This window comes from Falco rusticolus, chromosome 2 (assembly GCF_015220075.1).
Source record: "Falco rusticolus isolate bFalRus1 chromosome 2, bFalRus1.pri, whole genome shotgun sequence".
NCBI classification, from domain to species: Eukaryota; Metazoa; Chordata; class Aves; order Falconiformes; family Falconidae; genus Falco; species Falco rusticolus.
This window is the reverse complement of record NC_051188.1, coordinates 19,339,455-19,365,791: the sequence shown is the minus strand read 5'-3', so window position 1 is coordinate 19,365,791 and position 26,337 is coordinate 19,339,455. Positions and strand designations below refer to the sequence as shown.

General features: G+C 37.0%; 1 protein-coding gene across 17 annotated transcripts in view; it reads left to right on the top strand.

Annotated features, from left to right (window-relative positions):
- Positions 1–1,272: 1,272 nt before the first annotated feature.
- PSPC1 (paraspeckle component 1) overlaps positions 1,273–26,337 on the top strand; it is a 68,702-nt gene continuing 43,637 nt past the window's right edge. For all 17 annotated transcript variants that reach the window (XR_005102470.1, XR_005102469.1, XR_005102466.1 and 14 more), the window contains exons 1-6: positions 1,273–1,765; positions 3,634–3,935; positions 6,537–6,632; positions 7,612–7,808; positions 13,094–13,178; positions 14,115–14,223. Coding sequence is in view for 2 of the 17 variants with exons in the window: in XM_037376425.1 (XP_037232322.1) it covers positions 1,391–1,765; positions 3,634–3,935; positions 6,537–6,632; positions 7,612–7,808; positions 13,094–13,178; positions 14,115–14,223 (1,164 nt within the window). In the remaining 15 variants the exon portion in view is untranslated. The remainder of the gene's footprint in view (positions 1,766–3,633; positions 3,936–6,536; positions 6,633–7,611; positions 7,809–13,093; positions 13,179–14,114; positions 14,224–26,337) is intronic.

Here is a 26,337-nt window from a genome sequence, read left to right as displayed (position 1 = left end):
ATCCCCAAGTAATGGATTCATATGTGTTGTAGAATTAACTTTTTCCTTAATATTATTTGATTAATATTTCTGATGTTGCTTTTTTGAAAGAACAGTACATGCCATGCACTAGCGGGTAACTATTAACCATGAGCTTGTCTGGACTTTTTCAGTGCTATAGTTGTAGCCATAAAACAGGTATTACAGTAATTTTCTCCTGAAGTTTTGCTCTGTTGTCTAGGAGTTCCCCCGTGTGATGCAAAGCTACAAGGGCGCCTGAAGCACTCGGGCTACGATGGTAGTAAGAGCTGAGAACTGATTATCAGGCTTTATACGAGGCCTCAGGCAGGCTGATGAGCTCTTTGTTTGAGAAATCATGCACCACTTGAATTAGTGGTTGAAGCACACGGATCAAACCTAGCAGTAAGTGGGTGTCTAGCAGGCAAGGAGAGAAAACGGTAGTCTTGTGCTGGGGAAGAGACATGCAGCCTTTGCTAGAAGGAGTGCCCAAGGAAGGAAACGTTGCACCTCTTGGAAGAAAGTAATCACCTTTATAATGAAGGATGTTGCCGCGTAAGAAATTTTCTGAGCAGATGTAACAAAGCCTTTCTCCACTCAGATTTGTCTCTCACATCTAACTCGGCGAAGGCTTTCTATCCCTGCGCTGCCTGCAGGCCCTGCCCCCGGTCCCAGTGCCACTGCACACTGCTCCGGCGCTCCGTCCCCCGGGCTGCTCCCCCGCAGCCGCCTCAGCACCGCCCGCGTGACGCCTCCCCCCCTCTCCCGCCGCGACCAGGCACCCCCCGGGCCCGCCTGTCCTTCCCTCAGGGGAGACCCCAGCAAGGGGCTCTGCCTCTGCCTGGGGACGGACTGCCGCAGAGCCTGCAGGACCTGAACGCTTCCGAGACCGCTACTCTAATCCGTCGATGCGTTTGCGGCTGCTCTCCGTGCGGGGGGTCAGGTATCAAGGCAGCCGAGCTAACAGGGAGCAGCAGGGAATCTTCTGGGCGGGTTGTTCTCTCAGCCAGAGCAGCCGGCTGGTACGCATCTGTCCCCGCAGATGCGGAGACCGATCTCTCCTGGTGTGAGGCAAGATCGCCTGTACGCCGGAGGAGAGCGAACAACAGTGGCGGACACAGGCGCGACACCATGGGCAGACGCCGTCCCCTCACAGCCGCGCAGGGCAGCGCAGGCGCGAAGCCCTCCCGCCGCCCGGCAGCGGGCGGCAGCAGCAGCAGCGGCAGGGAAGGCAGCGCGGGCGGCGGTGGGCGGGGCTTTCCTCAGGGACGTTACAACTCGTTGAGGTTGTCGGCGGCGCCATTTTGAATTGGCTGAGGGTCGGAGGAGGTGGTTGCTGAGCTGGGCTCCACGTCCCCCGAGAAAACCAGCGAGAAAGGAACGAGGTCCGAATATGGCAGCGAATAGGAACTTGAAGCAAGTGCGGATCGAGAATAGCTCCCCAGCGGCGCCGCTGGGTATGGTGGGGGGTGGTGGCGGCAACCTGAAGGGATTGCGGGGCCTAGAGACGGAGAGCGAGGCAGCGGCGGCCATGGCGCTAGTGCCGAGCAAGGAAGGTGGAGATGAAGAGCAGGAGGTTGGCTTCACCATCGATATCAAAAGCTTTCTGAAACCTGGTGAGAAGAGCTACACGCAGCGCTGCCGGCTGTTCGTGGGGAATCTGCCTACTGATATCACCGAGGAAGATTTCAAGCGCCTCTTCGAGCGCTACGGGGAGCCTAGCGAGGTCTTCATCAATCGGGATCGTGGCTTTGGCTTCATTCGCCTGGTGAGGATTCGCGCGAGCCTCTGTAACCCAGGGGCTGCCTTTGCATGCGGGAGATTTCTGTCCTTTGCCCACCCCCTCGCCTTTCCTTGTCGGGCGGGTGTAAAAAAAGACAGTAGCAGGCCCTCGTTCTCTCTCCTTGCTGCTAGCGCTGTTCCTTCCGTTTCCTCTTTCTTCTCCCCCCTCCCCTATTTGCCTCCGTACATCCGAGCCAGAGGCCTGCATTGTGAGCAGCCTTCCCAGCGCCTCGCGGTTAGGTTTCCATCTCGCTATGCGGTACTCTGCTGCTTTCAGGGCCCCTCCACCAGTTACCGGTGACGTGCTGCTGCCACGGGTACTCCTGCAGCCTTGTTATTTTTTAGTGAATGGAAGATGTGGTTGCGCGATCAGCTTTGTTCGTGTAGTACTTGTATAAAGACTTTCCTTATTTAAATGGGATAATTTATCGTACTTTAGGATTAGAAAAAAAAGGCTTCTTTGTGCAGAGGCATATTTCTGTTCATTGTACGTTTCGTCCATGAAAACGGTTTAATTAAAGACTCGACAGGATTGTTTCGAAGTACCACTGCTCACATATCATGAAAAGAGAGTATGTAATCTCAAAATTGAAAAGAAATGGGACTTTGGGGTTGTTTTAAATTACTGATGTCCGGATAAGGCTAGATTTGTAGGGGTAATACAGTATTCGATCGAATATGCTCGGGTCGAGCGTGCCAAAAAGGAATAATCTGAAAAGTTCACGATGTGATATTTAAATACTAAGTTAACGTGCAGGATTAGTTTTCATGACTGCCATGTCTACAATGCACTGATGTATATAATTCTGGGAATAGCTTTAGCGTGCTTTGAGTGTCTCTATTTTTTCCATTTTCCATAGTTACGATTTTTTTCCATATATTTTACTGGTTAGGACGTTTTTCTTTTTGTCATCTTAAAGATAAGTGTTTGTGGCATTCTGCCATTCATCTTTTACCTTGAGAATCCTCCAGCCTGAAATAGCAAATTTCTGGAGGAAATGTGATACGTTTACATGTCATTACTCAGTTTTGTATGTAATATAGATTACATATAGCATTTATCTGAATTTCCCTTTTCCGTTGTGTTTAGGGAATGTGTTATTTTGTAACAATTTACGTAGTCAGTTGAACGGTGAAGAAAATGGCTATGATCTGAAGAGTATTTTCTTTAAGAGATTGCAGGTATCAGACTCCAAAAAAATCTCTGAAATGAGGAAAAAGGCAGTTAATGATGCAGACTGTCTCATGGATGTGGGTTTATAAAGCCCATAAATGTGAGAAGTATGAATACAAGAGCAAAAAAGGTGATTTCATCATTTGTTGATGAAATTCGAATTGGACATCCACTGAGAGTTCATCCAGCAGTGGTAATGAGCAAGTGTGATATTTTTACTTAAAAAAACTAAACACCTTAGATCCTGTAGTGTAATCTTTGAAAATACTGTTTCCTAGTATATGGAGCTGGGGATGCAGAATAAAAACATTTGAGTAGGTGAATATGAAAACCATCAGCAACTTATCTCTACTGAAAGCCTTTACAGAGCAGCACAAATGTATCCGTCATAATGAGAATTTTTAAAGTCCTCTAATGTGCAGCAAAAATTTGCACCTATGTAGTTTTTTAAGAAAAAATGTAGGGAATGACAGATGCATATTCTTTTAATCAGTAGGCAGGAACGTTGGGGGTTTTTTTGGGGGGTGGGGGTGTGGGGTGTGAAGTTGAATGACCCTAATGCTAATGTGTTCAAGTTAAGGCAAAAAACTTTGGTACTTCTTAGGGGGGGAAGGAACACAATCTGGTATCTGTTGTTTTTGAAAATAAAATATAAAAAAATATTTTATATCTTGAAAAAGGAATCTAGGACACTGGCTGAAATAGCAAAGGCAGAACTTGATGGTACTATTTTGAAGAGCAGACCACTTCGAATTCGATTTGCTACACATGGAGCTGCCCTAACGGTCAAGAATCTTTCACCTGTGGTTTCTAATGAGCTGCTGGAACAAGCATTCTCTCAGTTTGGTCCAGTGGAAAGAGCTGTTGTTGTAGTAGATGATCGTGGCAGAGCTACAGGAAAAGGTTTCGTAGAGTTTGCAGCAAAACCTCCAGCACGGAAAGCTCTAGAAAGATGCAGTGATGGGGCATTCTTGCTAACAACGTAAGTTCACAGGCTTTTGTTTGAATTGTGTATGTATTTCTGATGTGAAAGAAAACTGCATTCCTGGGTGTTCCCTAGTTCTTATTTCAATTTTTGAAAACCCTGAAGTGAGAAATTAAGGTGTTTTACAGGAATACCCCAAATATTCCTGATTTTTCTTTTTGTGAGGAAACCAGTCTTTTTCTGCTTACTGTTAATAAGATGACTTGTAATTACCATATGAGAGTCTGATAGCACCATTTTTCTTTTCAGTCTTTATGTGGTAGAGCTTCTTCTAGTGAGACTTTATTTTCGTTGCTTGTACTCTTCCTGATCCCACTAAAAATATGACAATAATACTGCTGTTTCTTACAGAACAGTGCACTACACTACACTGCTGATACTTTGTAAACTCAGGAAAGTGTTGCTGCGTTTATTTCTATCTCAGAAGTTTTATTTGTGGCTTGGAAGGCCAAAAGTACCTTTTTTAAAAAAAAATGAAGATAGGTTCTGCAGAAGTTTATGGCAGTGATTTCTGGGAAACTTTCTATTTCAAGGGCAAGCAACCTTGCAAATCCCAGCACTTTTCTCTTGCATCACTTATTTCTGCACTTGCTGAAGAGAGTTGTTAACTGCTGTGCTTTAACACATTCACTAGTTAACAAATGCTTTCTTAAAGACTGTGTGAATGGATACATATTCTGGATTTTTTTCATTTTTTCTGTTTCTTATTTGGGAAAATAAGGCTGTGGTTCCACAACAAGGAAGCTTGCTGCTATAAAATTAGGGAACTTGGTAGTTCTTGTCTTCTTGTCTTGGCAGTGCTGTTGATCTTTTATCTGATTGAGAACTTTCTGATACTTCCATAAGCCACTTGTGCTTGCTAAAACAACAGAAAATTATTCAGCCGTTTCTCTTGGGTTCATTTTTGACTGTTTTAAGTACATAAAAGTACTTGCTGACATGGGTGGTATGAACATCAGGTCCAGCAGAGGATAAGGCAGGAGGTGATGTTACCAGGAGGAGATTGCAGGCTGGGAGGAAGGGTCTGGAACTCCTTTTTCTGGTGATAATCTCATAAATCTTGTGTGCCACTGAACTGACCTGGTGGCGGCATAGTAAATGCAATCTGAATGCGTCTTTACTGTTATCAGTAGGTGCCAGCAATTTGTTCTTAGTCCCTGGGTTTTCTTGGCATTAGTATTTGAATGGAAGCGCAGTGAGCCAAACAAGGGAACTTATCTAGTTCAGTGTTACATGAATGCTATTCTTGGCATAAGAGATGCGGCAGGGAAAAAGAAGCTAGGATTTGAGGGAGGGTATTCTTGTTTTACCAGCTGGATAAATTTGTTGGATTGAAATGACCATCTAACTGTGGCCTGAGTGAATAAAAACCACTTGATTTTTGCCTGGCTTAGGAGGCTGACATGTTCCGTAATGCGCAGTTGCAAAGATAATTAGCACGAATCTGCTGCCATTTGCTTCACAATCTAAAATTTTACATTTTTAGCTGAAAACTTTGCCTGTTCAGAAGAAAATTTGAAATTAATGGGCTAAATATAGCAAAACTAGGCATTTGAAATGTTAACTTAGACATTTAAAATTGTTTTAAATAATAACTTGTTAACACCACAGTTCAGTTGCATTTAAATGACAGAACTGCCAGCAATTGCCATGCACATAACATCAGGAGAAGCAGCTGCTGAGTTGTGTTCCGTGATTCCAGACTTCATCATTTTAATCTGCACTGAATGCCTGAAGGTTTTTTTTTTTCAGTTGTTGATGTTGTTAAAATACAATTATTTTTTTTCCCCATGAAAATACCTGCAAAGTAAATTAAAGATGTGGAACACAACAAATAAGCGCTGGTGTTTTGAAAATAGTGTCTCTAGCTCTTTTCGTATCCCTCTAAGGTTTGTATTATAGGCTGTGCTCCCAAGACGGATGCAGGCAGCTTTTTATATAGTTCGGGATTCTTTTACTGCCTTCCTTGGCAGTACTGGCTCATACTTGCCTCTAATTACCACAGATAATGAGAATTCAAGGAGAATATTTTCCAAGATAAATTAGTATTCTGAATTTTGAGACTGTGGTTGTTCAAATAATGGGCTTTAAATAACTTAAGCAGAAATGTTTTTGCAATTATCACTGGACTAGTAATGCCAAATTATCAATCTGTTTTCAGTTGTAGAGTAACTTTTAATACAGTGTGGAAATATGAATAGGTTGTGTTGCTCTGTTTTGGGTTTGTTCCCAGTACAATCATGGCCCCTGTGTTGACTGATGAAAACAAAAAGGTAGTTCCTTCCTAAATATCTTGTAATTGTTTGTAGATGGGTGTGAGGTTTTTTTAAAGAAGTCTTTGAATACTTCATAACAAACAGAACTGCATCAAGGAAATTGTAGTTTCTAAGCAGAACAGCTGGTTTTGGGTATAGAAACAATTATTTTCAAAGATAATTTTAAATCAGGATTCATTGGGATTCTGTGGTTTAAGGAGAATTTGCAAGGTACAGGAATTATAGTTAACATATAAGCTTTCTGGAATGTTTCCTCAAAATACTAAAATAACTTTAACTGCTTCATTTATGATTTAATTATTAAATTGAAACTGTATTCTAGAACACCTCGACCTGTTGTTGTAGAACCAATGGAGCAATTTGATGATGAAGATGGACTGCCAGAAAAGCTAATGCAAAAAACACAACAGTATCACAAGTAAGTTGTGTTTAGCTTTATTTTATAAAACATGATTTATGTACTTAGGTTGGTAAATATATGCTAATTTTTATTTTTAAGTTTGTGTAACAGTAAGTAGTGTTTGTCTGTTGTTCTGTTTTGTGTGAAAGGATTAAATAGGACAGTGCCAAGATTTCCTAATCGTAGTAAAATTCAGGCTTGACTTGTTGGTTTAACATTCTGTGCATTTACTAAAGTAGATTCCTGGCCTACACTGCAATTAGTTGGAGCTTGTTGCCAGCCAAACTAGAATCTTTTATGGATTAGGGGTGTGGTCTAATCCTGCAGAGATTTGTATACCCACAGATTTTTTTTGTTCTCTGAATAGCCCCTTAACTGTGAAGTCAGTGGAGTGTAAATCTTTGTGGCTTGCATGGTTCTGATAAAGCTTTGAGCCTGACATGAGAAACAGTCTTGATCATGAGGTGGAAGGGAAGTCACCTAGTCTGATAATATTAATTTTTAGTATTGAAATTTGATTGCTAATTAGAAATCATGTTGCTTGAAGTTAAAATGCCTGTTCTGGTAAGGCTGTAGAATGCCACTTTAAAAAAATGTCACTTAATTACATATTAGTGTTACAATGTGAAAAAAAAAAATGTTTGCACCTTTTAATGTTTAGAGATTCTGGCTAATATTCTGAGCTGTCTAGTAAGCTTTGATATTTATTTAGCTTTTTTTTTAATTGACTGCTTGCTTTAGAAGGCTGAACACAATCTAGTGTTGCAGCTTAGTATTTTGTACCACTGTAAATATGAATTTCTATTTTAATTTCTGTGATCACATTACTTGCCTTAACAGCTGAATGAGGCGTTGACTGGTTTAGAATGTGGTCACCTGACAGGTTGATTTGAAGTCAGATTTACACTTGAACTGATTGTTTATAAATTCTTTGGCTGTTACAGCTGTTGATGTAAATGTATCCTTCTGTACATTTTAACTGCAAAATTTTTATTAGGGAAAGAGAACAGCCTCCACGTTTTGCTCAGCCTGGAACATTTGAGTTTGAGTATGCTTCACGGTGGAAGGCTCTTGATGAGATGGAAAAGCAACAGCGTGAACAGGTTGACAGGAACATTAGAGAAGCCAAAGAGAAACTAGAGGCAGAAATGGAAGCAGCTAGACATGAGCATCAGCTAATGCTGATGAGGCAAGGTAAAATTAGATAATCTACTAGTATTAAATTTCTTTTGTCACAGGTTTTCTTTGTGTAGCATACTGGGCTGTATATTAAACTTGGAGATTTTTTCAGACACTTTAATTAAATACATTAAACTGAGAAAAAGGAAGTAATATTTCTCCTTACACATATTCCTTAATGATTTTCAGAGATGGATTAAGAAACTGACAAAGGGGTCTGTGTCTGTTTTCTTCACTTCTGAAATATGTCTAGTTTAATTAATTAATGTAAAGAAATTTAATTGGTAGATTCACACTCATCAGTAGAATTATTTTCCATTTTTGGTCTTGCTTATGGTACTAGATAGGACTAAGTACTGTATGTGGGCCATGTGCAGGAAAAATAAAATGATAGATAGCTTGTACTTCTTTTGGCTGTTCTGTGCACCTCTGCTAAGTTTTTAAATGTTCCTGTAGATGATGTTACTTCTTTTCCCTTTTGAAACCTGGCTGAGAAGTCTGATGTGTGCATAGCATTTATGTAACAACTCAAAATAACTCACAGTTGCCATGAATTTCAGTCATTCTTGAAATTTTAAGATTATGTATCCCTCTCTTTAATTTGGACATCATCTGCTAGTGTTGAGGGGGAAAAAAGTCACCTTAGAAATTGCTTTCATGCTCTATGTTTAAGAACAAAGCTGGGTGGAGCTTGTGTTTCTTGGGCAGAGAGAGTGGTAGCAAGGTAAGTATCTGATACCTTCTGCTTCTCCCCAAAACACATTTTTCCCAAAATGTGGTGCACATGCAATCACTGCTTTCCAGTTCAGAACCATTGAGCTACTACTTACTTTAGTTCCCTCTGTATTGACTGCTAAATTGCAACACTAGTGGATAGAGTTTAGATATATTTCCGATCTGTTGGAGAGGATCTCAAGGTTTGTTGCATGAATGGAACACTGAAGTATTTTGGGGTTTTCTTTGTTTTTTTAAAAATCTTAATTTAAGGGAGATCATGGCTACCTAAAAAAATTCTTATCCATGAGTGTGTTAGATCATAAGACAGTACAATAACTAGCTTGATAGACTGAATAAGAGTGCCATGTCTTTTTAAAGGGATTTGAACTTACTGATGCATTTCAAAACTGAAACCCAGGTAACTCATGCAAGCTGTCTGCTGCAATTATTTGGCTTTACTTAATGCTTACTCTTAAGAAAGGGCATTTTTGTTGATAGTACCACTTACCTGTGTGAGGCTGGTTTATCTTGTTTCTGCTGACTTGTATGACGTTGAAAATCTCTGTATGACTGGAATTAAAGTATTCAGTAGGTTGGTGGAATTAGAGCACCTGAATGCTTGGATATATTAACTGTAAACACATAGTCTTTTAAAATCTGTTTTAAAACATTTCATGACTGGAAAAGAGATTAAAAGGAGGATATTTTTTTTTTTTTAGTATAGTATCCTTAAATCTACTGCAACTGAAAGTTGTCATTAGGAAAAAGTTTACTTAGCCTGTTTTTTTCTAAATAGACATGCTTGCTTTTAGTGTGAAACCATACTGTTTACATAAGATCTTAAATACAGAAGTAAAATACAGAGCATAATAAAATCAAACCCTGTTTTGGAATGCCAGTTATTTATTGCAGCACCTGAAATGACAAATGTCAAGTTATTTCTTGGTGTATTTTCCAAGCAAAAAGTTTTAAAGCATTTGGTTTGTGTGTAAGCATAGGTATATCTTATAGGTGAGGAATGTGAATGTTAATGTGATATAACAACAATGCCTATAATACATAGGACAAGCTCCCCTTTTCAGTTAGACATTTTTAATGTGGTGTATATGTGTGACTGACACTGGTAAAGATGGTTCAGTGCTGAAAATACAGGTTAGATAAATTGCCATTGACTTAACTAATTGTTAACATTTCACAATACTAATGAACCTGCTCTGGAACTTACACTCTGGAATTTTTTTAGAATTTATCCACCTGTTGCCTGTACTTGGCAGCAAGGTTAGGCATTACTTTTTCTTAAATTATCATGCCTTAATCATGTTTTAAACTGAGACAAGATGACAGTGGCTGTTCATTAAGATAGAAAAGGTCTTGATGGTAAAACATGGGAGAACAGTTTATGTTTTGTGGGTATGAGGGTTTCTTTCAAGAAGAATGTGAGGGAAAAAGTAGCCTCTTTTATTAATATCTATTGAAAACTCCACCTCTATATGGAAGAGAATTACTCCTGTTAAAGACCCACTAGAAACATGAATGGTTTTGGTGCTAATATTCCAGTGAGGAAACAAGCTTTTTGTTACTGTGGGAGGAGGGTTTTTTCCTTTCCTGTTCAGTTAGCAGACTACTTCAGTACCAAATAACTTGGAATTTTGTTTAGATAATTAGATTTCTGCTTATTCACCTGAAGGTATTTAATTTGCCAGGCTCCTAGGGGTTAGTAGACATTCCTCGTATTTCAATCTTGTCAACTCTTTAGCTTTAGTATGTATGAAAATAAGCTCTTTTTTTTCCCTCTTATTTTTATTTTCGGATATTAGTTGCTTCTATATCTTACTGGACTGAACGGTGTCTCTGGGTTCATACAATGTCAAGAATATTATATTAATGAGATTGCATTGTAGGGTGTTTAAGAAAGATGCAACTTTTGAGGTGTCAGAACCTAGAATTAATACTTCTGTATGCCTAATGCACAAACGACATGTTTGAAGTACAGAAGTAGTTATTCTGAAATACGGAATGCAATATTGTCAGGAGCTAAAAAGATGATGGGAAGGGCAAGCTTAGTAGAGTCCATATATTCCTGCAGGTGAAGGTTTTGTAGAATTTGCATCATGAGAGCTAGTAGGATTTGAACTGGAACATGTTGGCTTAAGTACGCAGGTTTTTGTGGTGTGATATTAATACTGAAGGTAGACTTTATTCTTATGACGTGTAATTTTTCACTTCTAAGTGTCATGTTTTGACAGATTGAGTCAGAAGTAATTTGTAAAGCAGAATACATGATTGAGTCAGAAGTAATTTGTAAAGCAGAGTAACATGTTTCCATGTGTAAGTAAATTGTCATGATGTTTCTGATCTACATATTGGTAATGTGCTTCAGACTTTTGTAAATATTGTCTCATAATGGTGTTAAATAGTTTATGAAAATACTGGAAAACGTGACTGAATTTAATCAGAAGCTTCATCCTTTATCAGTTATATGGAAGTTGGGCATTTGCTTTCAACTTCTAGAACCTGAAAAATCAGCAGCTGAACCAAATTAAAAATCTTTTCGGATTTTGTATCACTGCTTGTAGGATTAACTTCAGAGGTGAGAATATGCTTTCACCTTCTGTCCTCTGCTCTGCAGAAGGTTAAGCAGAAAATGAAGACCTTGTCCTTTTTTAAGCATGAGAAGGTGCAGAAGCTAATAATAATGCTCTTTGGGGTTTTTTTCCACAGCTGCTTTAGTGTGGGTTTTTTCTATTCAAGAGAAAGGGCCTATGTCCAACATGTCAGTCCAGAATTAGCAGCATTGCATGTCTTTTAATATAAATGGCTCTGTCCACAGCCTGAAGCTATAGATCTGTATTTTCATCTGGCTTGTAAGGCTTTGTGCCGAGATTCTACCGTTGTCAAATGGTACTGGATTATAAGTTGATATGTTGAACTTTAAATACTATAAACTTCGGGAAAGGCAATAATCAGAACTATGCTGTGGGAAAAAATTAAGAGGACACTGGGAAAAAGTAGGATACTACACCTTAAAGATAAAGGGGAGTAAATGATAAATTTGTAGCAATTAGTGGCAGAGAGAAAGCAGGAAATCCTGTGTGCAGTGTATTAACACAAGAAAAAGGGAACGCTACATAAATATGAAGGAACAAAGAACTGAAAAGGAAGCTTCTTTTCCCACTGTGGACAATATTGAGCAAATAATGGGTCAGTTCTTGATCTCAGTAATACCATGAAACAAGGTAAAGGTTGATTTTTAAAAGAAAAAAAGTCCATTTTACTCTGAAATAATCTAGGGGTTATTAAAAAAAAAGTGCTTGTGGCACTCTCCATGTATCAGGATAATAGTGGCCAAGCCTTCTGTAGCAACCACAGTTGGGTTGGAAAGAAGCAGCCTTCAGGCTTTGTGATTTGAGTGAATCTTTAATACAATCATATTCTATTGAAATGTGTTAATTTTGCAGAAGAGATCGGAAAAGCAAGCCTGCAAAATGTGCTTGAGAAAGGACTTCTAATATCAGTAAGGATGCTGTGAGAATAAAAATCTGATAATCTTCTTTGTTAGAAAAAACCCTCCATGATATTTTGGTGAAAAGTACTGGTCATTGTGGTCGGTTTTGGATATTAAAGTAAAAGGTTAAGTTATAATAATGCATGCTCATGCAAGTTTGAGGGAAGTGATTTGCATGGCTAAAAAGATGCTTTAATTAGTTTAGTGAAGAAATGCATAGAGAAACGTGTGGAGTAGTTGAACTAAAGCTTAAAAGGCGTATAGTAGGTGGTATAGTGAAATGTTGCTCATGGTGTCTATAAATAATGCCATGTAGCCAATGTCCTATGAAGATAGAAAAGGCAAACAACTGCTTTCTAACAAAAGGTAGAATTAATATTAATTGAAGAAAGCATAAATTTCCAGGGAGAAATCAATAATGTTACTGGTCAGAAACTAGTACAGCAAAACTGGTGTTAGTTGTGCCTTGCTTTTTACGAGCATTTTAAGTGCTTTTAAGAGGATACATGGCTGTTCCTCTCTGGTAGTGTTGAAAGATTAGTTGTTTGTAAGTTGCTATAGGCAGAGTCATATGATAAATCGTTATGGAGGCTCAGATTACATGCACCTGAAGTTCATATCACTTTTTTCTGATGTGTGCTGTGTAGTGGCCTGCAATAGGTGGTGGATGGTATAAGCCTATATATATTGTACTGGTTTTCTTGCTAGTACACAATACTTTTAGCAATATGCACTGTTGTGAGAATATTAATGCCTTGCCCTAGATGTAGAACCAGGATGTGATTTAAGAGATTGAGAGGTTTTTTCCTCCTTTTGTTGGAGGACTTCAGATTTCTGTTTCCATAGCCTGCTTTGGAGTCTTTTCTAGTCCTGTATCTTTCTGTGTTTGTGAGCCGTGGATCCAGTGGTTTTTTTTATATACTAGACTTAGCTTTATGGGAAGAAACTAGTTAAATGCATTGAGAAATTTCTTTAAAAATTGAATGTTAGAACTGTAATCTGACAGTAATAGCAATTTTTTTGTGTTGCCACATTGTTGATTGGCAGCTTTCACCTTTTACATTTTTAATCTTGTTAGATCTCATGCGACGTCAAGAAGAATTGAGGCGTTTGGAAGAACTTAGAAATCAAGAACTTCAAAAACGCAAGCAGATACAATTGAGGTATTTCTTCTACTGTGCAAAGGCGTGGCGTGCATCTGCTGTAGGCCTGTGTAAATTTAAATACTGAAGCTTGTAGGGCCTGCTTTTGATAGCAAATGTTTCTGCTGCTAAGAAGTTACTTTTAAAAAGCATAACATGTTTCTTGAACAGAAATGATCACTTACGCTAATATAAAAGAATGCTTTAAAATATTTCTTGGTTTTGAAAAAAAATCATTTCAGCTTTACTAGTACTGTTAAATTTATAGTTTTGAAATGTCTTAATTTTTTTTTGTTTCATATTATTTATTTCAACCTTGTAACTGAAGCATAGCTGTAATAGATTTGGACATGCTTCTAAGACTTAAAGGCAGGTGAACTGCATATGAAATAGTAGCATTGCAAATTTATAGTCTCACATGAGATTTTGGGGATATTTTCACTTGATATTCTGTTATGCTGTAGACAATTTTTCCTTTAGGATCTGATTCATACAAATATTTGTTTTCATGCCTGCTAAAATTTACGATAATGAGCATAGTAGCATCATGTTGATTGAGGTTATGCTTTTCACATTAAATATAATGAGAAATGTAGATGAGAAAAAAGAACACAATATGAACTCCTCTCAGAGTTAAAAATGTGTCTTTTTGGTAGTATTGAAATGTTTTAATCCACAGGGACTTGTTAAAACCTGGAGTATTGTAACCTGCTTACCAATATGTAGCCAGAAGAACAAGTATAGAATGTGCAGGTATTGTAATTACCTGTATTCTAATTAACAATAATAAATCCTTCAATAATATTCAAACCCATCACATAGATTAGTGTGTTATGCTACATAAAATAATAAGTAATGGCCAGCTTTGTTTATATGCTTGATCTTATCTCCTGAGACTGAGTACAAGACTGAACAGGTCAGGAGTCTAAGTTGATACAGTTTTTGAAAAAATTCTAGACATGAAGAAGAACATCGACGTCGTGAAGAAGAGATGTTACGCCAAAGGGAACAGGAGGAATTACGACGACAGCAGGAGGGAGGTTTTAAGCCAAATTTCATGGATAATGTAAGTAAAATTCTATGATAAAGGTCCAAATTGTGAAATCTTTTTAATTGTGATATTCTTATATACTATACTAGCTGTTGAGCTGCCGCCTTCTTGTTTACTGTTTTTCATTTAGTATTTCAACGTTCTTGTGAGTGGTACAAATTTAGTAGTGTAGTTGTTTCTTTCTTTGTACGATGGCATCAATGTTGTTTTTCCTACAAGCTGATGATATAACACTTCAGTTAAGTGAAGGTGTTAAGATATTTTGCCTCTTTTATTTGGGAAATAAATTTTCCCAATAAAATAATTAAATTTTTCTGAGTGGGAGGTCATGGGAATAAATGATCTTTCCATGAGCAGGTGCCCTAGTGTGAAGGCTTAAATTTTAAACCAATTCAGGCTGTTAAGCTTGTTTGATTTGCTTGCTCACTTTTATGTTCAACTTGTTAAGGCTATATACTTCAGAAACAAAATGGGCAGGGTTAACTTCATACGGAGCATAAAATCACTCTTCCTCTTGGACCCTAGTGTAAAACTAGATGAGGAGAACCTCAAAATCTTTGCTAAAAGGAGACCAAAAGATTAAAGGTGGGAAAAAAAAATTGTCCTCTGCTATAATTTCTATGTTATTTATATTAGTAATTTAGGCGTGTTCTGCCTCTGAAGACTCATCCTGCAGGACTATCAAAATGGTGGTCTCAGAGGAGTCAGCTTCTAATTTTTCATGATAATCTATTTTGGTCAAGGGTATGATTTTTTTGTTTCTACTAACCAAAGCAGTTAAATGAATGCAGCCTGTATTGTGAATACTTTAGTTTCATGTGAGGGTACCTTTTACTGTTCTTAGTGAGGAAGCATCAAATAAGTGATCCGCATAGTACTCTTTTACATTATTAAAACAACTGTAGTCTGCAGGAGGGAATTTTTCTCCCCTTTACAGGTACAACTTGATACCTAAATCAAAAATAAACTGCTGGTTTCTCAGCTACATTCTAATTTTGTGTTTTGTGGAAGAAATACCTATTTTACATTTTATACCATAACATTTTCTGTAGAGTTGGGAAGAATATATTATGTATGTTCTGAAACATCCTAAGAGAAGTTAGAAAACAAAAGATTTCTTGGTCTCTGTGGAACACTTTTTTCCTCACCCTCTGCCCCCTAGAGTTTATAGTAAAGATGGGGAGGAAGGAAAATTTTTCCTTTGATCTTACTAACAGCTGTCAGTTAATTTTGCTGATTGTACTTTGAGACACTTGGAGCAGAAAAAAGTCAATCATTTATTTCCATATGTTTGCACTTTCATGGTTTCAGCATGTCTTTTCTTTGCGGTGATGAAGGTCAAGGATTCAAAACTCACAATGTCCTTTAGTGTGTTCCCATATACTATTAAACATATTTTGTGAAATAGCATATAACAGTAGTCTGATGTAATTTAGAAATAGCACTTAATGTTTGTGACTTCTGTAGTGCCAGATACGAAATTTCACCTCACCTTAGTATTTTCACATAGCATCTTTTGGGGTAGCCTGACTTTCTGAACCTATAAGCTACCTGTTGAAATCCTGTGGCGGATCTGAAAGCTGCAGAGCGCTGCGGGAAGGGGAAGTTGGGGAGCCAACCCACAGGCTTGAGATGGCTGTAGCTCCCTTGAATTCCATTGCTGTGCAGAAGTCATGGCCTTTATTCTGCAGCGTGGGGTGCTGGGGAAGACCAGATAATGTTGGCCCCAGCAACCTCTACTGGTTTTCTTCTTGCATCTGTCTTGAGATAATGTTACTTAGTCTTTGTGCTTGAATTGCTTGTCACAGTTTGGCCATCCTCGCGTTTATCTGCATCTTTAAATTCCGAACTCTGTGTGAATAGAAACTGTTGAAGTTTGTGTGCTGGACATGGGAAAAATGTAGTGTAAGGGAAGAGGAATGGTTCAAATGGAAAGCACTTCAATCACTATGCATAATTTTTGTGATGTGTATGTGATTAATCTTTTTTGGCGGAAAGGTAAAGGTGTGGAAGAATAATTTGGAAGTTTGTAGCTTTCCCACTGAGTTGCATTACTGGAATTGTGTGTTTATCTGGAACTAATAATACACTGCAAGAATATATAGATGTAGTTGTGCAGTGACAAGCCTACTAGAAGCTATGTAAAAGAATATATAGTACAGGTGTTGGTTTTTTAATGTTAGTTGAAGTGGTATATATAATAATTTAAAATTTTTTTCTCCAGTCTTCAGACTAGTATTCTGGTCATGTGTTGACATGTTTTATTTCTAATGTCCTTTGAACTGTGAAAGAGGAAGAATTGAAACAAAAATGCCAGTGATGTATTTACTTTCTTTAGCAATTGTTTCTAGTAAGGGCAGCTCTGTACCTCCAAGCATGGCCTATCGTTTTATAGGCATCCATTATAGCATGTCTGTAGATAACTGTACTTAAGTTGTATAGTGTGAATGGGAATTGAAAAAGCCTTTGCTTTTTTCGGCAGAGAAGAATTTTAAACCATTTCTGGAGATTGCAAAATGATACACCAAGTCTTTTGTCAATTAAGTAGAGTTTCTTATACAACTAAATTATTTTAAGTTTATTCTTACTAATACTTGTTTACTGTGAACAGACTTCATCTGGTAATTACTTACAGTCTCAGATTATCATTGTACACACACTGAAAAAAGTTATTTTCCATTGTAAAAGTTTAAAAGTTGCCTCTTGATGAAAATTGCATTTTATGATACTGGTGGATAGTTTTTACCCTATCAGGTCTTGATAAACTCTTTTGGCATAATCCTTACAACATATTAAAGTCTTCTGCCAACCATGTATTTAGAAGAAAAATAATAATTGTTTCTAATCCTTGTTTTTGTTTCTTAAAAGCTTTGAAAAGTAAGCTTTCTTCACTTATATCCTATCCCTTTTTACTGTTCAATCTAAACGAAGGACATAAATGGTAAGTGCAACGACAACCAGAATTGGAAGCTCTCGTGTAAGGCTGCAGTATTAGGCTTTCCTGTTCAAAGTTTCTTTCTGTATCTTTTCCCTAACTTGTTAACCTTTTGATTTTTCAGTGTAACTACTTTTGAAAAATGTCTTAAGTTTAATGCAGTTACCAGTTAACTTGGTTTAGTTACAGATGGTAAAAATATTTTCTGCGCAGATTTCTCTTCCTGAAGCATTCTTGTTCATGGTGATGTACATTAAAATTTTGATTGTGTTTATTATTGATCTAATGGGCAGCCTAGTGGTGCCTAAACAATATATTAATCTAGTTGTGTGTTCTTTAGTAGATAACTTATTGATAAAGTATTGGTTAGGATTTTTCCCTTGCTTTGTATAAGTTACTTAGTTGAGATCTGCTGTTACAGCTCAATATGTATGCACCTAATTTCACAATAGCTTAATCAGGAAGCTTGTTTTCCTCTAATAATTTTTATTTTGCATACATATTTCTTGCTGGAAGAGGAACTTGCTGATGGTGATTGAAAGCAATTTTTCAGCAGCACAAATACTTTTTTAAAAAATAAAGTGCTTCTGAGTGCTAGTAGTGTATTAATTATTCAAACTGTGCAATGGTTACTATCCAAATGTAAATGGCTTACATATATTTACATTGTTAAATCTCAGAGCCTTTTTACTAAATTTCAGTTTTGGGAGCTGCTTCTGTTCATGTCACCAACTTTGAAGAGTGAAAAGAGAGTGATTTGGATTTAGTATATTAAAATAGTTTTCATGAGTCTACAGAAGAGACCAAAATATGTAGGAGTTGTAGTCTCAGTTTTATGGTGCACAGATTTAATTCTGCAGTAACACTGCAAAATAGTGTCAGGTAGGTATTGTACTTAATGAAATAATAGCTGTGATACTGGTTTACAGCTGCTCTTACTGATGGTTTAAAGAGGGAGGTGGTATTTTTGAATGTCCTTGCCTGCTTCCCTCCAAAGAAATTCTTCCTTTTTCAAGTGCAACTTGAAAACAGAACAGTAAGGAACTGTTTCTTTTGAGTTCATCAGCTTCAACTTCTGAATGCTAGCTGTTCTTTCATGTAAAAATTGTTCTTTCATGTAAAATTGTATACTAAATAGTTACTTTTTTTTATGTCTAGTCTTCTTCACAAATTACTTTGAGATGTTGTTTTGCTTTCCTTTTAATTTTTCTTACACAGAAGCATTGCTGCTCAAGTGTGTTGTTTAAGTATCAACATAAAGCGGCAGCTGCTAAAGCAATGGAGATTGCTGCTGGTTTGGGATGTGCTTTTTTACTACTCCTTTGCTCTCATCTGTCTTCCAGCTTTTCATCCAAGTCCACTACAACTTCTGCTGTTGAGGCAAAGTTCATAGCTTCAGGAACACCAGAAACTTGATTGAAAAAACCCCAACCTCATGCTTAGTCTTTGTTTTAAGAGTTTGGTCCTTTGGAGAGCAGTTCATAAATGTAGCTTCCCATTTCTTTATTATTTAGAGCCTAATGAGGTATATCTTTATCGCTCACTTCTACGTTCACTTTCAAGATAAGTAGTATGTTTTTGAAACAAGTTTGTCAGATTTGCTTGAACTTCTGTAATTCAGGAATACTTTTTTGTACTTCTTGGCTCTTAACTGAATAGAGCTGCTTCCCCTTCCCACCCCCCACCCCCCCCCATATTCTGATTCAATCATGCTCAAAAGCCCCAGTTATGTAAGTTTTAATTTTCACTCAATGCAGAATTTTTTCCTACTTTATTCAAAACTAAACCAAGCAAAGGCAGATTTCCAATAATACATGAATAAAAATTTCCAAGGATCTTTTCATATTTGATTTGTTTTCTACTATTACTACTACTACTAAATTTGGTTATTTTCTCTTGACAGCTTAGTGTACTTGAAGCTGATGGTGGTGAAGTTTTGTGAGGTTTTATGAATATAGTCTCTTGTTTCTTAAAAAACTTCTATAAATCTAAGCTGCTTTATAAAAGCTCTTTTGTACAGCTTGGTTGGGAAAGATGAATTACCTCCTTATTGCAATCCAGCATACATTCTTGTGGAAGAAGTAATTCATGTTTGACACCTTAAAAGCCTTTTAAGGTAAAACTAGCTTGGAGAAAGGCAGAGCATTAAATGTAGAACTGAAAAAACCCCACAACCTGACAAAACATTCCTGATTTCTTGGCAGTGGTTTTACTTTAGTGATCAAGTTTGTTCTTCCTGTGCATAAAGCAACATGTTAGGCCTTTGAGCAAGCTATTTATGAACATGCCATTTGTATTTTTGTGGGTGGTCTTAGTTTTGGCACTAGCACTATTTTTTTTTTTTTTTTAGTTTTGCAGGATTGCAGTGAAACATATCAGTAGATGGATACTTAAATCTTGCATTTCTTATGTTCCTCAGGTTTTTAGATACCAAATTCAGTGCTCTAGGCAAGAAGGATAATTCTGTAACAGGCTGTAAAATATTCACATTGTATTATTTTCAGCCTTTAATTGCATTGACAGATATAAAAACTATTGTTGTATCTGCTCTTAATATGAAAAGACATTGCATAAAAATCAATGCAGCACTTCAGCCATCTTTTTTGTAGCATGTTATGTGTTTGTATACGTAAACTGAAGCTATTTGTGAAATAAGATATTTTTTGGTTATAAGTATTTCATGGCCATTTTAGGATGGTTCATAATTTACTTTCTAGATTATGTTTTTATGTGTATCAAGGATGCTACTTAAGGTAATTTTTCAGTAATGGAGCAAAGAATCATTACAATGTTACATTTTATTTCAGTAATTTCTTATTTTAGTATGTGTGAACTGTGAATATTTAGGGTAATGTGATGCATTTTTCTTGTGTTATGTTACAGAGATTTAGGAGAGTAAAACCTTTTATTCTGCCATCATCTTCTCGTGTTTGCACAAAGTGCTTTAGAACATATTTACTTCACGTGAGCTTGTAAACAGAGCAAGTGACCATTCATAAGTAATTTTTGTCCCTTAATGTGCGATCACGTCTCCAGTATGAATTTAGGTGTTACGGTACTGCATATAAGCACTCCCAGGTTTGTTCTCTTCTACAGTAATGGACAAGGAATTTTTTCATGTGTGTTCTTTAGATTATCTGTTTATAACTTCATTTTTTTTTAGTAAAACCGATGGATCAAGAAACTAAAAGAACACTTTTCAGACGCTTCGTATGCAGTGCCTAAATGACACCAGTCTTTGTCAGTCTTAGTGTTTCATGAGGCCTCAGATTTAGCAGGTGCCATTTTTGTACAGTTATTAATGGAAAGTCTTCAAATGCATCTGGTGTACTTGTTTATAGGATACTCTATTTGCATACTTAGCTTCTCCTGTTTCATGGGTTTTACAGATAAAAAGGGAAAAAAATATTAAAAAGCAGATTTAGTAAGTCTATTCCATATTTTTAATATGATTTCTGAAAATACAGCTCACAAGTTACAGAAAAAAATAAATCTACTTACCTAACTGAAGTTCCTTAAGTACTGAGTCCTTCAGTTTTTCATCTTCTGTCAAGTAAGATTAAGGGTTTTATAAATAATTCAGAAAAATCCTTTGTTAATGTGTTTGATAAATGCCCTACATATTTTGAAGAAGCTAAAATTAATGTGTGCCTTAATAATGTTCATTTTTTCTTCCTCAGCTACTGGAGTTAAGTTTGACTTGGAGTTTATACACATATTTACCCAGACTAAGAAGAAATTAACTTTCAGTTTCAGTTGTCTACTTGATACCTATTTTGGACTCATCCACCTGTCTAAATCCTGAGATCTTACTTGGTGGCATTGAGACTTGCAGCCAAAATAAGTTCTTCTGCTAAGAAAAGTTTGTCTTTATTCAAACGATCTGTTTTTAAATAGTAAAACTCCCAAGAAGCAGTAAGTGTAATTTCTGTAGAAATAGTGGTTTCTGTCGTCAGGAGACCTGTTAATGGATCTGTTGCTTAGTGTGAGGAAAACTTATTTATAGACCTGGTTCCTCAAGAGGGCAATGCCTTCTGAGTAGTTTTTTCCTTAGTGTGAGCAGTAAGCCTCTGACCTTTTGCTTAGGCTGTAACGTTTGGATTCAGTAGCTCTCCTGGAGTGGAAAATTTTAATGTGGTAATGCAGTAAACTTGAGACATAGAAATTAACTTGTCTTAGTGAGATTGCCTGTCTTTCGATACCAGCCTAAATGCTGTTTGTTAATTAAAATGTTTAGGGGTTTTCTCATTAATATTTCACAAGCCTCCTTTCTGTAGTGTTGGCATGAAGTAGGTTTATCTCCTTACCAGAGCTAGTGCTTATTTTGGATTATTAAATCTTCCATGAGGACTATGGAATTTAAGTCAGATATTTATGTCTTCAATCAAGTCTGTCTTTAGGTTTCACTTTAATTTCCCAGAGATTCAGTGGTACTGTTAGTTGAATTATCATTTTTAGTAGGTAGTGTTTTTTGGAAAAAAGATGTGACTTTCTGTAGAGCTGTTTTGTAACTGTTCAGATGGGGAGCTTAGTATCTTGGTTAATCCAACATTTAAGGAGTCAATTAAATATATTTAAGGTTTACCATTGTCGTGGTTTAACGCTGGCTGGCAACCAAGCACCACAGAGCCACTTGCACGCTCCCCCCACAGCGGTATGGGGGAGAGGATCGGAAGAGTTAAGAGTGAGAAAACTTGTGGTTGAGATAAAACCAGTTTAATAGGTAAAGCAAAAACTATGCACGCAAGCAAAGCAAAGTAAGGAATTAATTTACTACTTTCCACCAGCAGGCAGATGTTCAGCCATCTCCAGGAAAGCAGGGCTCCATCATGCATCATGGTTACTTGGAAAGACAAATGACATAATGCTGAATTCGCCCCTGCCCCCTTCCTTCTTCCGCCAGCTTTTATATACTTGGCATGATATTCTATGGTATGAAATATCCCATTGGCCAGTACAAGCTAGCTGTCCTGGTTGTTTTCCCTCCCAATTCCTTGTGCCCCTCCAGCCCTCTAGCTGGCAGGGCCCGAGAAACTGAAAAGTCCTTGATTTGGAATAAATATTACCTAGGTACAACCAAAAATGTCAGTGTGCTGTCAGCTTTGTTCACACACCAAATCCAAAACACATCACTGCACCAGCTACTAAGAAAATTAACTATATCCCAGCTGAAACCAGGACAGCCATTTAAAGGTGGTTTTCCCAAACACCATCACAGAATCATAGTGTTTTGGATTGGAAGGGACCTTTAAAGGTCATCTAGTCCACCCCCCCTGCAATGAACTGGGACATCTCCAATTAGATCAGGTTGCAAAGATCCACATCCAACCTGACCCTGAATGTTTCCAGGGATGGGGCATCTGCCAGCTTTCTGGGCAACCTGTTCTAGTAGTTCACCATCCTTGTTGTAAAAAATTTCTTACTAGTCTAAATCTGCTCTTTTAGTTTAACACCATTACCCCGTGTCCTATCACAACAGGCTCTCCTAAGGTGTGTGTCCCCATTATGGTTTCCTACAGTGGCTAATGGTGTAGGATGAAGAAGTATTTGTATTAGTTTTATTTTGTATGTAACATGAAGCACATTGCTTTTACTGGTGTTGCTGAATGCAGTTTTGTTGATACACTTGTGGCAGTTTAGCTGGTGTCTCTTCTGAATATATTAATACAAAAGATCAGAAAAAGACAATGTAATGTCAAAACTAGGTTCTTCAGGCTTTGTTTTTCTTCTGTATATAATGCTGGTTTTTGGAAGTCTTAAAATTTTATTTACTTACGGAGTATATGTTTGTTCTCCTCTGCCTTTTCTGAATAACTAAATATTTGTTTCTCTGTAGGGGAACTTGTATGTTCTTTAGGTAATGACCAGCTCTTCTTGTTTGTCCCTGTTGTGATGCCCATGGTGTCCCTAACATGATTCTGAGTTTTGGGTCTATAATAAATGAATTGGATATCTTTTGATGAAAGCAGCCACTGTAGCTTAAGAATTACTGTGTATGAATTTGGGTCAGGGGATCAACTAAAAGGCAGGTTTTCTTAACCAGTTTGGATTTGTTGAGATGACTAGTTTCTCAAACTTTTGATTGAAATGCTAGAATTGCCTGGTCCAATGTATATTGTTTTTCTCAGAACTCTTATTTATTCAAATAAGTGTCTGTCTTCATTCAAGTCTACCTCGTCTTGCTCCTGTTTTACAGTAAATGGCCTCCAGGTTGTATAAAAGTACTAGCTGGGAAACTATGGAGAGCTGGAAAACTGTGGAGCGTGGTTTCATGCCAGAAAGTTCCATTGATGCTTCTTTGTTCATGTTTTATTTGTTTATGTGCTGTATGTGGGAACTTTGGCCAGAGCTTTGTTGGGGAAGTCTTAAAACATCGAACTATTCTGATTGTAAGCAGCAGTCATATAGAAAGCTATATATGTTTGTTAGAAGTTTCTCTTATAGGACCTTTTTGTAGCAATGAAAAACTTTGGCTTTCAGCTTCCTTTTGACAAATACTTGCATATTCTAATTACTTGGTAACTCGGATCAGTTATGCAATAGCAGCTACAACTAGTCTCTTTTTTTGTGTTAAAATTTAGTCATCATGTATTATATCTGCTTGGTGAGAAAAACTTAATACAAAAGTCTGGCAAAGTGTCATATTTAGTACACTGTGGCTATAACTAGTGTTGCTTTTAAAGTGTTTAAAGTTGATTTTGCAATGTTATATTTGATATTCCAATTAAGAAGTTGTTAGATTTTTACATAAACACTTCTTGATAAAGGATATGCTTGGCTGGTTAATTTTTCTTCTAAGGAAGCCTAGATGGCTTTTACTTCATCTCATCCTTGAGTCTTGCAGTTGCAAAAGGTTGTTTTGAATCAGTCAAATGTTTGCTGTTACAGTATTTGCCTAGATTTGTTTCTCGTGCAAGGAAAACTTAACACTTGGGAAATCTAAAATACAGCATTGTTTTATGACACTCTGTTTTCAGTTAAATATTTTTATGTATTTCTGCATGATGGTACAGTTAGCTCAGACCTCGTTACCAGTTAAATAGCCTTTCAACACCACGCCCACTGGCGTGACTTGTGGAGTGCATCTTAAATTCTTTGCAGCTTGTTCTGTGAAAGTATGGTATCCTCCGTGCTCCCATGGATGTCTGTTTTGATACTTACCTACTCTCATGCCATTTCTTTAGCTAAAAGAAAACCAGAATAATTCTAAGCTACACCATAAATTTCTCTGATAAGCCTCTGAAGATGTGAATATAATGTAATTACATGTTTCAGTTGTGAATTCGGTGGTGTGGTGGATATTGCTTTTCGAAAGTAGTTTTACAGGTAAGTAAACAGTTTAGTGCCTTAAATTGACTACAAATTAAAAAAAAATTTCATTCTGTTCAGCTGTTGAACTGTATAAAATTTTTTAATTTTATTACTCTCATTCAAGATATTAAGCTATAGAACTGGGAGAAGTGTTTTCATTTATTAGTTCTATGGATTTAAGGTTGCAGAACCAAGTTAATTGACAGAATGTTGTAAAGAGGAAGCTGATATTCAGAGAGCTGAAATACAGATAATCTTCCTTTTTTTAAAAAAAAAAGGATTTCCTGATTTTTAAAGTGGTTACCTTCTCTAAGAACCTTTGTCTTGTAAAAAAAGTATTTCTGAATTTTACCTTAAAGTATTTGAGAAGCAGAATTTTACTTTCCTTGTGACTGTTCATTATTAAATCAAGGGGAAATTTTGATAGAAAGAAGACCTCTGTTCCTGTTTGTTCTGAAATGATCGGCAGTGATGGCATTTGAAAAAAAGTTATACCTTCAGAGAGTGCTTCATGTGGGTAGCCGTAGATAATGAAGGGATATGGAAGTTTTTTCCTTTACCAGAAGAGATGACATAAAGATGATTTAATAGAGGCATGAGCATGGAATTAAAACCTTTGGATTTTGTTCCTTGCTATTGGTATATGCAGTTCGGGGCCAGATTTTGTCTTCTGTATGCATTAATTTTTTGACTGGTAGATAACATTTTCCACAGGTTTGAGAAAATGAGGAACCTTTTTAGTCAGTTGTATTCTGTAAATGCTGCATATACGGTATTTTACTGTGTTATAACAAATAGAAATGGGATAGGCAGGAAAAAACCCACAGCAATAATGATATATTAATGCACTGTTTTAAATGCCGTATTAAAATTCAGAGAAGCAGCAAGTAACTAAAAGTCAAAATAATAAAGCGAAAAGACATAAATCTCAATATGGTGCAAAATTCTGTCATCAACAGAGTAGGTTCTGTAGTAAATATTGGGTTATTTTAGACTGTTACCTTTTTTGTTAACAAGTTAGATTGTCGTTTGAATTTTTAGCCTGTAATGTAGTATTCTGAAAGTATGGGTTCTGTGTTAAAAGAAAGAAAAAAAAAAAAACCAACAACCAAAAAACCTGCAGTAGCTTCTGTGGTAAAAAGTCTTTAAAAAGCACATAACCTTTATTATAAAAATATATTTATTTGTGCTTTTATTCAAGTTCTGACTTTTGGAATGTGTTCTGTAAAAGCTTGCAATTCTCAAGTTTAGTGTCTAAGGTCACTAGATGAAGACATCCAGAAAAATCTCTGTAGGCATGTAGACAACTTCTGTGATAGTGGTGGTGGCCAGTTGTTAACATTGAAGATGGGTGAATATCTCTGCCTCCAAACTGGTGACTGAGAAAGTGTTTATACTACTACCTTTTCTGGTTCAGACAGTAAGTATTCTTTTGTTCACTTGTTCTGCACTGAAAAACAGTAATGATTATTCACATTCCCCCCCCCCCATTACTTTGGATTTCATTTGTCTTTTCTAGTTCATTTGCCTTACTCCTGTAGTTCTGAGCACTAGTTATTTTCTGCTTCTCATGGCAAAGGAGTGAAAAAACATCTCAACCGTGCAACAGTTGCAAGTATTTTGGGCTGTTTTCCTAATCTAGTTTACTTTCTACCCCAAACTTAAATTTCGAAAAGAATCTGGTTTTGACAGGATTTGAACAGTTTACTGAGCGTGACTTGCTACTGCAGACAGGTTTCACTCTAAGGTATTAGCCTTTTTCAGTTGGCTTTTTCTTGAAAGAACTTTAACCAGCTGTTAACTTGTCACCTTGCATGACTATTTTTCTACAAGATTTTTTAGTTTTCCCTTTGCTAATTTTGAAGTAGTATCTGGAACATATT